This window comes from Malaclemys terrapin, chromosome 18 (genome assembly GCF_027887155.1).
Source record: "Malaclemys terrapin pileata isolate rMalTer1 chromosome 18, rMalTer1.hap1, whole genome shotgun sequence".
NCBI lineage: Eukaryota > Metazoa > Chordata > Testudines > Emydidae > Malaclemys > Malaclemys terrapin.
In genome coordinates, this window is record NC_071522.1 from 13,937,149 (window position 1) to 13,955,272 (window position 18,124).

Here is an 18,124-nt window from a genome sequence, read left to right on the forward strand (position 1 = left end):
TTGTTAGAGAATGTATGGACTGCATGGATTCTAGAATCATTATTTATATTATCTTATGTTTACATTTCCATACATTATAATGCTGAGATTGTATTATTTGTAGAACCCTTGATATTGCTTTATTCTTTTGGTTGTTACTTACTGTAGCAATCTTAATTTTAAGTTAATTTCGTTTTTTGTCTGGGAATTTCCCTATGTAATAAAAATACAATAAAAAGAACATTCTTCAGGTTGCAAAGTCAGATTAATAACGTTCTTTTAACATTGTTTTATATGTGTAATTTCCTAGTTTTTTTTATAAAGCAAACTGAAAAACCAGAAATTCCATCACTTGAATCATGTGCATTGCAATATAATGCTATCAGCAGGGTTGGAGCCTTTAGATACACCACAAAGACCTTTGCCATTTGAGCTGATGGAGTAACTGATAGCAGTCGTAAGCTTTCATCCTCTGTGTGGACCAGCACTAGAGGTGGAGAGAGACCCTGCTAGTGGATTTCCCAGAAGTGTGCTGATAGCAGAGGTGTGGTGAGACTCAGGAATTCTGGGTTCCATTCCAGGCTGTGGAGGCCAGTGTGCTATTGTTGGCACAGCTTCTTCTGTCTATTTGCCCCAAACTTGACCCCTTCTGCCCTGTCCCCGTCTTGTCTCTCCCCCACCCCTGGCTCCTTGTTTCAGGCCTATTTTCGTTGCCTACTCAGTCCCAGTCTCCACTCCTCAGGCTTCTCACCCCAGTCTCTTTGCCCTGGTCAGGGTTTGTTGTCCAATTCTCAATCTCCTCGACTCCCAGCCTCTTCCCTCCCTACACTCAGTTCCAGTCTCCTTGAACAGCCAGTCCCTGTTCCCCCTCCTGGCTCCTCATCCAATCTCTCTCACCTCCTCCCACTAGCTCCCAGTCCCACTCTCCTTCCCTGAACTGCTCATCCAACAGCAGCTTCCTCCGTACTTCCTCCCTGGCTCCTTGTCTAGCCAGTGCCAGCCTTCCTCCTCTGCCAGCTCCTTGTCTGATCTCACTGTTCCTTCCACTATTCTATCATCTCCTTTTTTTAGTTGTGTGTGGAACAGCTATTCAGCTCTCCCCAAAAGTCACCTGTTGAACCGGGGCTTGATCTAAAGACCCTGAAGACTACTGAAGTCAATATGCCCTGACTCCATTAATATCTTTCACGTATAACACTGAACAGCCAGTAACTACATTCAGTCACTACCGACGTGGGCCAAAGTATCACCGTAACAATCATTTGCCTGATCCCCCCTTAATCTGTCATGCTGAGTATTGATCAGCCGATAATGTGTTTGAATTTTCTCCTTCTTGTTTGAGTAGTTAACCAACCTATCCCCAAACCTTCAGGTTCAATTACCGACTTATTGCTCTGTGTATGCAGAGTTCTTCTTCTGACCTTACTGACTGGTTTAGAAAACAGCTCTGACTCCGTAGGCATTACATACACACAAACCTGTCTTATCCAACTACCAACTTCTCTACCACCACCACCAAATCATAAATTTCCTTCATACAAACTGACATACAACAGAAACTTTCCAAACATTGAGCCAGGCCCCAAGCGTCCCCTCTGCCCCAGTTGGTCAGGGAAAATAATGTTTCTGGAAGCAAAATAAGTCTCAAGAACCCGAGTGACTTCTCTGACAGAATTATGCCTTCAGGGCCCTTTTGACACCAGTGAAGTCATTTGATTTGGAAACGCTCACCCCTCCTGCCATCCACATTCCTCCCTCTTTCCCTTATTTTCTCATTTACACGTTTTTGCTCTATTAAGTCATCCTCTTCTGCATTCCTTCCTCACAACAACCCCAAAATACATTTAATAAAATAATTAAAACAAACAACAAAGACTTTTAAAACCACAACGGAACTAACATTACAGAGACAAGGTGGGCGAGATAATATATAAAATATATTACCTCACCCACCTTGTCTCCCTAATATCCTGGGACCAACATGGCTACAACAACACTACATACATGGAACTAACATGACATTTGCCAACCATCACTCTGACCATTCTGCATGGATGTTACAAAGTTCTCTAGTCCTCCTCCCTGCTCTTTTGTCTGTCTTATCTATTAGACCAGGGATAGGCAACCTCTGGCACACGTGCCAAAGGCAGCGCACGAGTTGATTTTAATTTTAAATGAAGCTTCTTAAACATTTAAAAAACCTTATTTACTTTACATACAACAATAGTTTAGTTATATATTATAGACTTATAGAAAGAAACCTTCTAAAAACATTAAAATGTATGACTGGCACGTGAAACCTTAAATTAGAGTGAATAAATGAAGACTCGGCGCACCACTTCTGAAAGATTGCTGACCCCTGTATTAGACAGTCAACTACTCAGGACAAGGACTGTCTCTTTCTGTTTGTACAGCATCTCGCATAAGGGAGCCCTGAACTGATTGGAGCCCTTGGGTACTACCTTAATAAAAATCAATAAAAATGACCATCAAAAAATTAGCTATACGTTCTGACTGTTTATCATGGTTACGCAGATGAGTGGTAACTGTTCCTCTTTTCCTTCCTTCCTTCTCCTGTCCCCTAACTCCCCCACTCCTGACATTATCCTCACCCTAATTCTGCCACTAATACAAAATATGTTCAGCCAACCACAGAACCCCAGCAGAAGCAAAACACGTAACTAACAAAACCTAGGTGGTTGTTACCAAGTTCATATGCTTGTATGTTACTTCCTGTCCCAACCCTTCATCTCTTTATGTCTTTTAATCAGTCATTTTTGACAATGGGACTCCAGCTCCTAAATCACTTAGAAGATCTTTTAAAAATTTTACCCTATGTGATTTAACCAAGGTCACACAGAAAATCTGTGGCAGAGCAGAGAACTGAATCCAAATCTTCCAAGTCAGCACCTTGACCACTGGACCATCCTTCTTCACCTTCGCTGGTGGACTGTGGAGCCTGTACCGAGTCAGGGAGACTCTATGCAGGTGCAGCGGTTTGCCTGTGCATTGTACGTTGCAAGTTCGGGAGCTTAGCTTCTAATCCTTCAGGGAGAGAGACTATGGATGAAATCCTGACCCCACTGAAGTCAATGGCAAAACTCCCACTGACTTCAATGGGGCCAAGATTTCATGCTTTTTCGGTGTTTGTACAGTGCCTGGCACAATGGGCCCCATTCGAGTAATTTGGCCAGTACAATGAATGAATCATCATCATCATTTCCCTAACAATACACACATGAAAAAATAGAAGAAACGTTTAACAGAATAGGCTTTTTATAGTTAACAGCCTATTTTATGTCTCTTAGAACTTGGCTTATTGTATGAAAGGAGGTGACACAGTTGAAATATACAAAGGTCGACTAAAGTTATTTGAAAACCAATCATGGTAAATTAGCAAGCCCACAGCATCACTAAATGGCTTTTCATAATTTTCCCCCCTTAACTTTGTTTTTATCTTGAGAGCACAATCGAGCAATTATTTGGGAAGATAGTGTAGTAATTTGGCACAAACATAAATGCTTTCATGATTTAATTTCAAGTGCAACACTAGCAAAGACCCAGAAAGAAATTCTAATTGTTCCATTTTTTACATTAACATTTCACTTCATCTTTCTGTTCTGAAAACATCAACACCCACATAGGGAGGTTATGCTGATCAAAATGCTACACAAGAATCTAAGATTAAAACCAGAGCAAAATAAGTTCTGCAAACAGTCATGCAAGAGACCTGGATTTGATTCCCAGGCCTGGCCACTCACTCTCCAGACTGAGAAAATACTTAACCTAAGCTAATAGGGATACCTCTGGTCAATGGTTCATATCTGGATTATTCAATTATCAATGGTGTATTATGATTTTGCATTATGGTAGCACCTAGAGGCCCCCAACCAAGACCAGGGGCCCATTGTGTTCAGCACTATACAAGCTCTTAACAAGAGAGAGTCTCCGTCTTGAAGACCTTTCCATCTAAAGAGACCAACAACAACAACAAAAAGAGAAAAGAAGCCTTATCATCCCCGTTGTACTCAGAGAACTGAGGCAGAGAGAGATTAAGTAACATGCCCAAAGTCATAACGGAAATCTGTGGTAAGGCTGGGAATTAAACCCAGATCTCCTGAGTTCAAGTGCAATGCCTTTACCACAGGACCATCCTTCCTGTTAACTATGGAACCACTAGAGTTGGACAGATTTAAAAATAAATAAATAACCATACACCATAAGGGGAAGGAGATAGGTTGTAGAAAGGTGGAGACTATGAAAGGTGAGAGAAACTGAGGTATTGAGAACTCCTTCATTACGTCAGTGCAGAATGCTGAGATGCTGTACACTGGTCCTCACTGTGCTAAGAGTTAAGCAATAAGATGATGCTACACCATATCAGAGTATTGCACATCTTGTGCCCAACTACCCAAGTCTGGAAATAATCCCAGCACAACACACACTTGGCTCTGGCTTTTAGGAAAGCCTGAATTTTCACCCACCAGCAGCTGTCACAATATTCTGCCATGACACTGTAGGCCAGAACAACTAGAATAGTCCCCTTCTTTAAAAAAAATAGCCCTTAGCAAAAGTTAACATGGACTGTTCCACCACGTTGCAGATACTGAGCAGCTGCACTTATTTCCTAGTTCAAGTACAGATGAATATGCAGCATCAGATCCCTCCGGCAGGCTGACTAGTGGGGCCAGGTACCAGAGTGATATGCACAGAATAAGTACCTACGAGACAGATCCACGGGCCACTGTGTTATTTATTTAGTAAAGGGGAAATGCAGACCTTACATTTTAAAGCAGCCATTGCAAAGCCTAGGAGAGGCGAAGGATCTCATTTAATTCAACCCACTCCTAGTTTTAAGGATCTCTCTTCCTTGCATCTCCCACTGACAGAAAGGTAAAAGCTATTGGACAGCATCAGGAGTTGAGTGTGTAATTGCCCAAGTACCGCATGGGCTCTTCACCCCAGTTTGCACTTTGTTTTAATTTAACCTTCTACATAGAGACTCTTGTCACTTCATTACCACATTATTTTTAAAAACAACAAGGAGTCTGGTGGCACCTTAACGCTTCCTCAGCTCTCGTCCCCTAGTGCCCCTCCTGTACTTGCGCTACATTGATGACATCTTCATCATATGGACCCACGGAAAGGAGGCCCTTGAAGAATTCCACCTGGACTTCAACAATTTCCACCCCACCATCAACCTCAGCCTGGACCAGTCCACACAAGAGATCCACTTCCTGGATTTCACAACCCAGTGAAAATAAGTGATGGTCACATAAACACCACCCTATACCGGAAACCTACTGACCGCTATACGTACCTACATGCCTCCAGCTTCCATCCAAGACACATCACAAGATCCATTGTCTACAGCCAAGCCCTAAGATACAACAGAATTTGCTCCAACCCCTCAGACAGAGACAAACACCTACAAGATCTTTATCAAGCATTCGTAAAACTACAATACCCACCTGGGGAAGTGAGGAAACAGATTGACAGAGCAAGACGGGTACCCAGAAATCACCTACTACAGGACAGGCCCAACAAGGACAATAACAGAACACCACTGGCCATCACATACAGCCCCCAGCTAAAACCTCTCCAGCGCATTATCCACGATCTACAACCTATCCTGGAAAATGATCCCTCACTCTCACAGACTTTGGGAGGCAGGCCAGTCCTCGCTTACAGACAACCCCCCAACCTGAAGCAAATACTCACCAGCAACTACACACCACACCACAGAAACACCAACCCAGGAACCTATCCCTGTAGCAAACCTCGTTGCCTTCTCTGTCCCCATATCTACTCTGGCAACAGCATCAGAGGACCCAACCACATCAGCCACACCATCAAGGGCTCATTCACCTGCACATCCACTAATGTTATATATGCCCTCATGTGCCAGCAATGCCCCTCTGCCATGTACATTGGCCAAACCGGACAGTCCCTCCGCAAAAGAATAAATGGACACAAATCGGACATCAGGAATGGTAACATACATAAGCCAGTAAGTGAACACTTCAATCTCCCTGGTCATTCTATTACAGATTTAAAAGTCACTATCATTGAACAAAAAAACTTCAGAAACAGACTTCAAAGAGAAACAGCAGAACTAAAATTCATTTGCAAATTCAACACCATTAATCTGGGTTTGAATAGGGACTGGGAGTGGCTGGCTCATTACAGAAGCAGCTTTTCCTCTCCTGGAATTGACACCTCCTCATCTATTATTGGGAGTGGACTACATCCACCCTGATTGAATTGGCCCTGTCAACACTGGTTCTCCACTTGCGAAGTAACTCCCTGCTCTCCATGTGTCAGTATATAATGCCTGCATCTGTAACTTTCACTCTATGCATCCGAAGAAGTGAGGTTTTTACTCACGAAAGCTTATGCCCAAATAAATCTGTTAGTCTTTAAGATGCCACGAGACTCCTTGTTGTTTTTGTAGATACAGACTAACATGGCTACCCCGATACAGTGACAATTATCTAAAAATAATGTCAAGTAATGTCAGAACATGGGTCGATGGCTATTAGATTTATTGCCAGAACTAGCAGCAGATGTGTCAATAAGATAGAAAGTGTATGACAGTTTGTTGAGAAAATCTGACAACAGGGAGTTGGGGTTACAAAATATAGTTGCCTGTACTGACAAAACTGTTTAGGAAAAATAACATAGCAAAACTAGAATACATTACTAAAGCTAAATCACCACAGTCCACTTGTGGTGATGTTTTATGGGGATACACTTGGAAGAGGTCTTCACAGATTTTCTTAAAGACCTCTCGCATGGCCAGATTATAACATACTGGCCTTTCACCTCTAGAAACCATCGCTCAAATGCTGGCTCCAAGAACACAATAGTAATGTGTGGTGGTCTCGTTCATATCTTTGTTTATGCACAAGACAAAACTAGCTCCCAATTTGGCTTGATTAACAGTCATTGCTCAAGAAATGCCACGACTTGACACAGCTGCGGGTATTGTAAATTAAGACTCTAGATGTAAGTTAAGGCCCAGCAGTGCAGACAAGCAATGCTTACAAATGTCCACTTCAATTTTCTCTTATGTTTTGTCTTAGTAAGAGATCGCATGGTCCAATGGACAGGCCAATAAAAAGGGGCCCAGAAGACTTGGATTGTACACCCAACTCTATCACTTCCCATAAAGGGATTCTCTCTTATGATGTGTTTGTACAGTACCTATCACAATGGAGCTTTGATCTGGGTTAGGGCTTTAAAATAATACTGTAATACAATTAATAATTAAAGGGTTTTTTTCAAAAATGCCTAAATGAGTTTGGAGCCTAGATCCCATTTTCAGAAGGGACTCAGGCATGTAGAAGTCTAAATCCCATTAAACCTCAATGGGTCTTAGGCTCCTAAGCCACTCGGGCACTTTTGAAAGTGTTCCCATGTATCTAAACTTTTGCTGATGTGCATCCAGATTAATATTCAAGAATATCCTACTCTGTCTGTGACCTAGTCACTGCTGCTACAGCTCACGATCCGTGTGTTGTTTCTCCGTGATGAATGTGTTACCAATTTATTACTCATCCGTTGCCAGCATCAGAGAATATTCGGATAATAACGCCAAACAATAATTGAAAACAAAATTATCTATCAGTTCCTTGTCAACCTGGTTGTCATCCAAATGTCACATTAACTTCTAAACTGACAGACTATCAGAAGACTAGTCTTTTAACTCTATTATTCCTTTAAGAAGTATTTATTTTTATCATTCTGTGATAGATATCAGACTTCCTTTAGATGTTCCTGATAAGAAGAATTTACTTTAAAGTCAACAGCTCTCATGTTGCCTCAGGGGATGAGTGAAGTCTATAAAAACTGTTATCCTACAGTTTAAAAGTTGGGCTGAAATTTCAAAAGGTGCCTACAGGATTAGGATGTACAATTTCCATTAATTTAATGGGAATTGGGGATCCAAATATCCTTAGGCACCTTTTGAAAAAACTCAGCTTTAGTGTTTATTATGGAGTTACAACATTATGCTTTATGTGGACAGTGGTTTTCTGGGATACGTGAGGAATATCCTGTAATGGCAGACCACACAGTTTTTAGTAAGACTTGACAATCTAATCATAGGCATATTATCTCAGATGGGGGTACATGGTAGACTGTATTATTTGGAAAGGGGTATGCAGCCTAAAAAGTTTGAAAATCACTGCTATATGAGATACGGAGTCATTTCACATGGGGGGGGGGGGGGATGTGATAGCTCAGTGGTTTGCGCATTGGCCTGCTAAACCCAGGGTTGTGAGTTCAATCCTTGAGGGGGCCATTTAGGGAACTGGGATAAAAATCTGTCTGGGGATTGGTGCTGCTTTGAGCAGGGGGTTGGACTACATGACCTCCTGAGGTCCCTTCCAACCCTGATATTCTATGATTCTATGATAAGCACAGCATAGGGGTGAGGGGAAAATCAAAGTTTCTCATATACCACCGCGTGACAGCTATTGGTGAAATTTCACAATTTAGCAGCAGCATCCACCATATCATTCTACATAATTACTCATAACCCCATTTTCCATACCTATGGGCCTTACCCAACAAGATCATCCCCCTACGAAGAGTTCTTTTGACATAACTTGTGAGTAAAGCTTTTCTGGATTGGGCCCTTGTTCCTTATAAACAGCATTTCCTCATCCTTCCCTCTTTGCTTTTATCTGTTTATCTTAAATCAAAGAATCTTTCATCCCTTTAGTGGTATATTACTTATCCATTAGGAAATCTGAATGTAACTACTCTCTGTGGGTGCCACACTGCTTCATACCAGTAATAGCTGATGGATCTGATGGTAATCGTTTTTTGTTTACATATACAGTTGTCATAGTCAGTAGTTAGCTAATGTTTGTAAAGTACTTTAAAGATAAGTGCTAGAAGTGTCAAGCATTATTATGCTGTGTAATATGTGAGCAAATTCATATTTCTTTAAAGTATTTTAAATGAGTGCCATTTTAAAAAGACAAAACTATATTTCAGTAAAATCATCTAAAAGGCCACATTTCAAAAAGTGCCTCAATTTTGCATATGCAGTCCCCACAAGTTTCATGTGCAAATTGGGTAAACAGCTAACTGTGCAATTTGCTGTTTGCTCGCACCAGTTTGGATCTGAGTGCGTGCAAATTATTGCACATGCAAAGTTGGAGATATAAATTTAATGGATGCTTTTTTGCAAAATATCGCCCTACATTATTCAATTGGAAAGTAGTTTAAAGCTCTAATTTGCTTTTTAACATTTGTATAATACCGATTTGCCTTTGTGCATTTCTTCCAGATAGGGGGCAACTAACTTCACTGGTCAAGTTCACGTTCCTTTTTAGCCAATTTCATGTCCTACACTGGCACAAGGGTGCAGTTTGAGATTTTAACACTGCAGAGGGATGTTTACTCTTAACATTCAGAGGTGTGTACATTAAAAAGAGTTTAAAATAATTTCTATTTCTATTACATTTTGTAAAATATCCATTTTGTTTTTACAAACAAACTCTTAAATGTTGGGCCTAACATGAGTTGGGGTGTCCCAGTAGAGCATTTGTCAGTATTCTCGGAAACATTTGGCTCGGCGAACAGAACTTTTTTATATTAATGAATTATTTTTTCACTGCTGAGGGCTCTGTTCAGCAGCTTGCTGACCACCTTCACTTGCTGACCACCTTCACTAATTTCATGCACTGAACAGCTTACTGCATGGATCCATTTGTGTAAATCAAACAGAAAGCACTAGACAGAACTGGTTGTTCAGAACTGATACTCATTGAACCTGCTAATAACAGAGATGGTTTCTAACACTCCCAACTTCAGGGATGTTCAGATCAGGATCTTAATTCTGGGCCTGTCTGTCTACATACTTACATGGCCCTGATTATTAAAGTATCTGAGCACCTCACAATCATTAACGGATTTTATCCTTAACACTCCCATTGTGAGGTAGTGAAGTATTATCCCCATTTTACACACAAAGGACTGTGGCACAGGCTGGACTAAGTGGTTCACACAGGGAGCCTGGCTGAGAAAGAAATATACCCTGGTTTCCTGAGTCCCAGTTCAGTGGCCTACCCACCAGACCATCATTCATTCCTACTCTCAAATGGTCATGTATGTATAGTTAGCGAACTGTTTGTATATTGATTTAATAGCCTCTGACTTGTGCCACAGTTTCAGGGTAACTTCACTTGTACTCCCACTTTGTGACCCCTTGACGACAGCCCTTAAAAGCTTCCCGTTCCCAGCCATCATCTCTCTGGGGCAGAGACCTGCGTGTCACTCCTGACCGGGGTTTTAAGGCTGAACAGCTCCCTGCACTGCGATATCCCCAGCAAGCCAGTCTGCCTAAAAATGCCAGCGCCTGTGCTTTACTGTCTCTCTGAGGGCTATGAACAGCATATTGCCAGCAGTGACAAGATATCACACAGCTCCTTCTAAGCAGGCACATTTGTTTTCAGGTAAAAGCATTACAGAGAAAACATATAAGGGTGGGTTCCCCTTGGACGGCAGGTTCTCTCTGATTACTGGATCAGAAAGAAGACTCCAAGTCTGTCTAAACTTTGGCCATTTATCCTGTTGTCTGTTTGTCTCTGGAGAATCCAGTTTAAACCAGTATATGCAAGACACTCCAGGAGGTGGAAGCTCTCTGGGAGGAGTAGGGGCTTACAACCTAACTGATTTGCTTGAAACAGCACCAACTGTTTTTAGTTCCTGGAGCAGCTGTGGTAGCCCTCTCTAATGGAGTAGAGCACAAACATACATAAGTTGTGTTTACACTTCACACGGTACAGCAGCTCAGCTATGCCATTGCAGCTGAGTCAGTGTAGAGCCCTAGTGGACACCAGTGGTCACCAACCCGGCGATCGCAATTGACTGGCAGAGGCTCCAGATTCCAGCCCAGAGCCCCCTCTGCACCAGCCAAGAGCCCCCTCCTGCACCAAATTCCCTCCCAGAACCCACATTCCCTCACCCCCTCCTGCACCCCAATCCCCTGCACCAGCTCGGAGCCCCCTCCTGCACCAAACTTCCTCCCAGAGCCCGCACCCCAACACTCTGCCCCAGCCTGGAGCACCCTCCTGCACCCAAACTCCCTCCCTGAGCTTGCACCCCTCACTCCTGCACCCCAACCCTCTGCCCCAGGCTCAGCCAATGCACACCCCACAGTTAAGAATGTTACATTGATTTGTGACAATCCTGAAGGATTTTGGATCTATAAACCACAAATGACACTAATAAAAAGTAAAATTCATGAAATGTCCAGTGGATTCTATGAGATTAGGTGCAGTGTGACCCCTGCACCCAAACTCCCTCCCAGAGCCTGCACCCCCTCCTGCACCCCAACCCCCTACCTCAGCCTGGTGAAAGTGAGTGAGGTTGAGGGAGAGCGAGCGACAGAGGGAGGGGTGAATGAAGTAAGTGGGGCAGGGCCTCGGGGAAGAGTAGATCCTGGGTTGATCTTAAATTCAAAAAGTGATCTTGTGCGTAAAAAGGTTGGTGACCACTGGTGTAGACACTCACCACAGCAATGGAAGAGGTTTTCCCACTACTGAGGTTAATCCACCTCTCGGAGAAACGGTAGCTAGGTCAAAGGAAGAATTCAGAGAATCTCAAGATTGCATGGGAAGTCTATGGCTGAGGTAAGAATTGAATGCTTTCTACTGAGTCCCTATCCATTAGACCATCCTCCTTAACCTATGTTTTTTATGGGCGCACATACACACACACACTCTCTCTCTCTCTCTCTCTCTATGAAGGTGAGTTCACACCGCAAAGTTCCGATATTTCTGTATGAACTTCCACAACTTTTTGAGGCTATTTGGGCCACAACCATTGCTAAATTTTATGTAAATGTAGAAGCAGAGAGAGAGAGAGATTAAGCAGGAGTAAAAAAGAAAATTGCAAACATTAACTGGAATAAAAGCCACAGGGGTTCCTTTCAGCAGTATTCACAACCCTTTCATTAGCTTTTTCTGCACATTTGCAGTATAAAGAAAACATGTGCTTATTAAAAAAAAAAAGACTGCAGAACTTAAAAGTCTCTCAAATACTCTTACAAATGTATATATTCCCCAAAATATCCATGGGGGGAGAGAACATGTGGCCACGCTTTTGGAAGTTCTTTGATAGTATAGGAGTTATCTGATAAGGGGGCAAGAAAACACACACACACACACACACACACACGACTTGTGTGACGAATCACACAGTAGGAATAGAAAATCAGAAAGAGCAATACTTATGGCAAATAGTTCACAAGCAAGCCGCAGGCTGAAATATGTTTACTGACTAATTCTGAACAAACAAATTTGTAAAGATCTAAGTCTGCTCATGGATAATTTGAGAACAACAAAAAGGGAATGAATTAATCAAATCTACCCTTTACTATGAATAGTTACTAAGCTGTAATACAATACTGCACACACACAGAATTCATCTGACTGGCAGTCTGGAAAAGGTCAGCGTTCCAAGGGCTAAATTACATAGTGGCTTGTGCTGCGCCGAACATAAGAAGCAACACCACTTCCACCCAGCCTCAGCCATGTGTAACATCTGCAAAGCAAGGCCAAGTAGGTTCTCACTGTCTCACCAATTTTAAGCTGCAGTTTACATTTTCAGAAACCCGCATGGTCTCTCCTGTTCTTATTGGTCTGCAAAGTCATTTAAGACAGCAGTTCTAGTTCATGTCAGAGAATCCCAAGGTCTCGCAGGAAAGTCTAAGAACTGAATGTTTTCTACTGAGTCCTTATCCACTAGACCATTCTCCCTAAGCCTGCACGTCTGGGCTGGCTCTTCAACCCGTGCATAAAGAAATGTCCACTGTGGGCAGGGGAGATGTGGTGTTGGTTACAAAATGTCATTACTAATCAAATATTAATTCTGTAGCACAGTGCAGTTATCAGACTGTCAGCACAGAATTCCATTGATTCTGTCTTTAAGGCCAACATTCACCAAAAAAAATTTCAAAGGAGAGATGGTGGGTGCACAGCTTGGCTGGCATTTCTGACCTGCTTTATACCAGATCTTGCAACAATTGGAAACACAGGAATGGTCATACTAGATCAGAATAATAAGAAGCTTATATTTACACAACAAAGCTTTATAAATGGTGCACTTATTTAGGAATCACTTATCCACCACTGAAATGCAGCCAACTCTGAGTGCAACATAGCAAAGTAGAACAGCACACAACAATTTAGACTTAACTTATCATTATTATCTGTATTACCTTAGCACCTAGAAGCCGTAGTCATGGACAGGGTTTGCCCAAACACCTCCTACTTCCTCCAACCAGGCGAAGCTATAGGAGAAACACAGGATTCCCTCAAAGGTAGAGGATGCTACATTCTGTGATAGTTGAAATTTGGCACAAAACATAACATCAAGGCCTCAGGCAAATTATAAAATACAATGTTAATGGGTATGGTGAAAGAAGAATTTCACTGGCTGATGGATTTTGTAGAGAGCTATTCTAAATGCATGGATTAGGGCCTGCGAGCCAGTTGTCACCAAAATCCAAATTTTAAATACTAAAAGTAAAAAAAAAAAAAAAGAAGCACAAGTTATACTAGACACCTGCACATCTCAAGTTGGTACTACAGTAGAATCTCAGTATTACGAATACCCTAGTTACAAACTGACCAGTCAACCACCAACCTCATTTGGAACCAGAAGTACACAATCAGGCAGCAGAGACAAAAGAAAATACTGCACAGTACAGTACTGTGTTAAACATAAACTACTAAAAAAATGTAAAATTTAATTTTTTTTGACAAGATAAGCAAACCCTTTCTGTGCTATTTTCATTTAAAAGCAGCATATTTCTTCTGCATATAAAGTTTCCAAGCTGTATCAAGTCAATGTTCAGTTGTAAACTTTTGAAGAATCATAATGTTTTGTTGAGAGTAATGAACATTTCAGAGTTACAAACAACCTCCATTCCCAAGGTGTTCGTAACTCTGAGGCTCTACTGTAGATCTTCAGTCTTGGTAACTCTTTCTCTTGTGAATGGAATTAATTTTAACTCCGAATTTAGACATGGCAAAATTCTCCCACAGAGGAGTTGTTCCATCTTCCTCGGGATCATCAGCTGCAAGGATGATTTGGGCACATCTCACTACTTCCTGCAGTTGCGGAGGACAGGTGCTAGAGAGTGTTGGTGTTTCCTATTTTCTTTATCTTTCTCATTCACCCAGGTCTAATCACATGCCTTGCTGAAGCACAACGCTTACATACAGTATTCAGTGGACAGTGAGCGAAAGCAAAATTAACAGAAATAAATTTTAGGGGAACCCCAAAATACACTTGATCAACACCCCTAACTTACACCACAGTTAAACTTGAGCCTATTGTTCAGCCAGACTCATCAATATTGCTACAACTTGCACGTGTAGCGGCCATATAGATAAGTAGCTTCCTTCATGCTCTTGAATTACAGTCCACCCAGGAAATAATTTGTGGTTTGGACAAACATATTGATTCCATCCCTTCTCATAGCGTTTAAGTGCATGGCAGCATTTTCCAGCACCAGGCTGTCTCTTACTCTACATTCCAAATGCACACCTGCTGGGAGTGTACTACAGAGACGGCCTATTGAGACCTAGGAAGAAAGGCACCTCTTGCACTCAATGGTGTGCTGGGGGAATCAATAGGCACCAAAACGTCTAGTTTGCACCCTCAAGGATTGGCCAAAAGTAGGGAGTCCTACAGCTCCCCAGCTCTCAATCCTAAGGAAAAGAGGAAAAACTTCTGATGAACTCGCACTTTCTATTTCTGGGACCACTAGGAGACAATGCCAACCAAGGTCTTGTTTTCAGCTTCCTTGCCAGGTACTGCAAGTAATGTTATATATTACACCAGAGTAATCAGATTTCATTTTACCCAACATTTTTATAGCACTATCATTTAGATACACTATATCCCAGCTTTCCTTTTCCATTCCTTTCAGTTGCCATAGTCGAACTGACCACTGATGTACCTAGCTGAGCATCTTGACTCTCACGGTGGCTAATGTCAGCACTCAATTATGTAGTACTCTACAGTGTGTGTACAGTGCCTAGGAAAACCGCTCACTAAGGCTGCTAGGTGCTACCTCAATGCACATATTTAATAAATAATGATAGTGGTGGCTGGTTGTTATGCTAAAGATTGAGGACTGATATCCCACAGATTTTTTAAAATAAATATAACTGCAGACTGTCTTATTTACAGACATGCCTATTCCTTTCTGAAAACTATTAAATTGTTTGCCCCGCTATCTTGCAGCAATGCATTTCCCAGGTTCATTATACCGAATAGTATAGAATCTTGTTATCCTTTTACTTCACTCCTCACATTGCCACGCAACACTGTTTCAACTGCTTCTGTTGGATAACACTGGGATTTAGATTAGGTGTCATCCACCTTTACAAGCAGGAAATTCTTCTCACACACATGTATGGAGTAGCAATGTAAAATGAGCCGTTCTCAACTGGCTTAGTGCATCTCAATTTGTACAACACCGTTCCCAAACCCAGAGACTGACCAAGATTATGATTATAACTGAAGACAAAACACCAGCATATGCATGCTGCATTCCAGCATATGCCTAGCATCCACTGTATAGTATTGCCATCAGTAATAGTTCTGAGTTAGTACACAAATGCAATTCATAAGGTGCTCAGTTCAACAGTACAGAATCATGCCTTAGTTCAGTATTCAAGAATCAGGGGAGGGAAGAACATACCGACATTACAGAAAATATTAACGATGTTAATTTTGCAATATTAAAATCTATTGTCTTTAAACCCACAGAGACTGGAAGCTTCAAATGGGTTGAGTGGAAGCTCTGAATCACATTGCTACTAGTGAATCTATGGGGAACACTTAAGAGAATAGCTCTTCAGTCTGTGTTTTAATTAGATATCTCACCTAGATGTCTTACATCTCTACAACGTTTCTGTATCCCACATGGCATCTTTAAGCTCCCTTTCTACATCTCCAAACTATTGAACCTGGTGAGATTTTAATAGGAATCCCTGCACTGTGCTATAAAGAGAAGCATTACTTGAGGTTTTAATTAGCATCTGTCAAGGCTGAACCATAGGAAATGTTGAATTGTTTGTGTAACTTATTACAGAAAAGTGCATTTACTGTCTGGCTGTCTGCACTTGGATGACGCAAAATGCTTTAGTCTTTTGAACCCCCTCACCCCACGCCAGCTCCCCGAAAGTTTTTAAAAAATAGCAAACAACAAATTTCTGGTGGTAAAAAGCCATTTCCTCAATCAATACACAGCATGCGTCTTCAACCCTATATTTGGCTGCTGAACTAGTTTCTGATCTCCTGAGGAAAAAGTCATGATGGTATAATTTCCTGACCGGAACAACAAAACAGAGAGCAAGCATTATGTTATTACACATTCCTCCCATTCAGTGCAAGGTACCTGCAATCTTTTAAGAACCTAACATAGCTTAGAAATTAGAGACTACACTGATTCACTCAGTTATGTCTCCTAAAGATACAGCTTGCCTCAGAACTCAGAAAAGATAGGTAAGTAGCTCTCTACTTTTGCTAACTTCAAGAATCATTGCTCTCTATTATATTTTTATTTGTATTTCCAAGTCTGGCTGTGCCCCAAAGGTATCAAAAGAATGACAGCAATTCCTACCATTTAGCTGCCTGTAGACTATATCTTCTAGAAGGGAGAGCCTTTTCAGTACTGCATCCTGGATAGGGCTGATGCCATGGGCTGTCAAGTTGGCCACTTCTGCCCTGGGATGGATTTCATGGAAGGAATCCCCGCTCTTGACAGTGATGGGTCTACACTTGGCCAGAAAGAGGACAAAGCCAGCCACTGCAATCAAGTTCAACACCAACAGAACTTTGACTCGCCGCAAAGAAGCCATCAAACTCCCAGTGTGGCCACTTCAGCTGCTGCTTGGCAAATGAGGGGCGGCGCGTGTGGAGCCTCCTGGCTAGGGACGCAAAGGTGGCTTGGGATGGGAGGTGGCTGCAGGTGTGAGCACATCCCACGTCCCCGGGAGGAGCTGTCTCAAGTCCAAGCAGCGAGCGTGCAGGACAAGTCGCAGCAGCAAAGCTGGGGGTTATGGACCGGCACCGGCTCAGGACGCCTTCCTAGTGCCCAGCAGGTGCAGAAGAGATGGAGAGAACAATTCGGGTGCTCTAGCCGCCGCGTCCGGAGGGGGAATGTCCCCGGGATGGGGAAGCCAGTGTCGCAACTCCTGGTCCCCGTAATGCTGTGTCCCAGTTATTCTGCACAGCTCAGGCTCCCAGCGCCGGCCAGCTTCCCGGGGACGGGCTGGGCTGCAGGAGTCGATCCCCGCAGGGTTGGCACAGGGTGTCCTTCATGCCAAACGGCAACTCCGGAATGAATGTGGCTTTCAAACGCGCGGGGGGGGGGGGGTTGGTTTTTCCTCCCCTCCCTTTAAGTCATTCGCTAGATCAATCCAGGCGGAAGGTACCCCCAGCCCCGCTCCATCCTCCCCCCTGTATCCCTGCAGCAGCAGGAGTTCTCTCAGGGGACGGGGGGCCAGGGACGGGAAGGAAACAGAGAGTCCGGCGTAGTTTCCCTCTCAGCCGGTGCACGGCGGATCTCCCGGCCCGGAGCAAGTCAGTCACCATCCTACGCCTCCTTTTAGCACCGTCATCCGGCTACTCCGCGCTGGGGAGGCGCAATCGCTGCAAATCACGCCGGGAAATGGACGCTGCGGCAAAGGCGCCCCCTTGGCCAACTCCAGCCTCGCCCCCCTCCGCGGGGCGCACAGGCGCGCAGGCAAGGTGGGGCTCCCCCGCTCCCCGGCCCCCCATCACCGGCTGCACGCAGGGGCGCCAGGCGGGTGGCAGGCGCAGGGCGTGGGGGCTGCGCTGAGTCAGGTCCCAGGCACGCTTTGGGGCCGAGGTCGGGAGCCGCGGCTCGCTCTCGCCTCTGGATTGCCCTGGCTGGGGGCTGCGGGTGCCTGAGCGGAGGAGACCATCCCTCCTGTGTGCCTGAGTCCCCGGTGCATGCCTGGGGAAGGGTTAGAAGGAAAATCTGGGCTGGAGAAAGGGGATGTGTTGCCTGTTTGTACTATATGGGCGAGTGGGAGGCTGCTGGGTGGGTGTGGGTGTGGAAATAAGTGTGTGTGTGTGTGGCTCT

At 43.4% G+C, this 18,124-nt stretch overlaps 1 protein-coding gene across 1 annotated transcript in view; it reads right to left on the reverse strand.

Moving 5' to 3' along the window:
- Positions 1-16,874, reverse strand: part of GALNT17 (polypeptide N-acetylgalactosaminyltransferase 17) — a 281,383-nt gene extending 264,509 nt beyond the window's left edge. Inside the window, exon 1 of the mRNA XM_054008560.1 lies at positions 16,637-16,874. Within this exon, the coding sequence (XP_053864535.1) occupies positions 16,637-16,874 (238 nt within the window). The remainder of the gene's footprint in view (positions 1-16,636) is intronic.
- Positions 16,875-18,124: the final 1,250 nt, after the last annotated feature.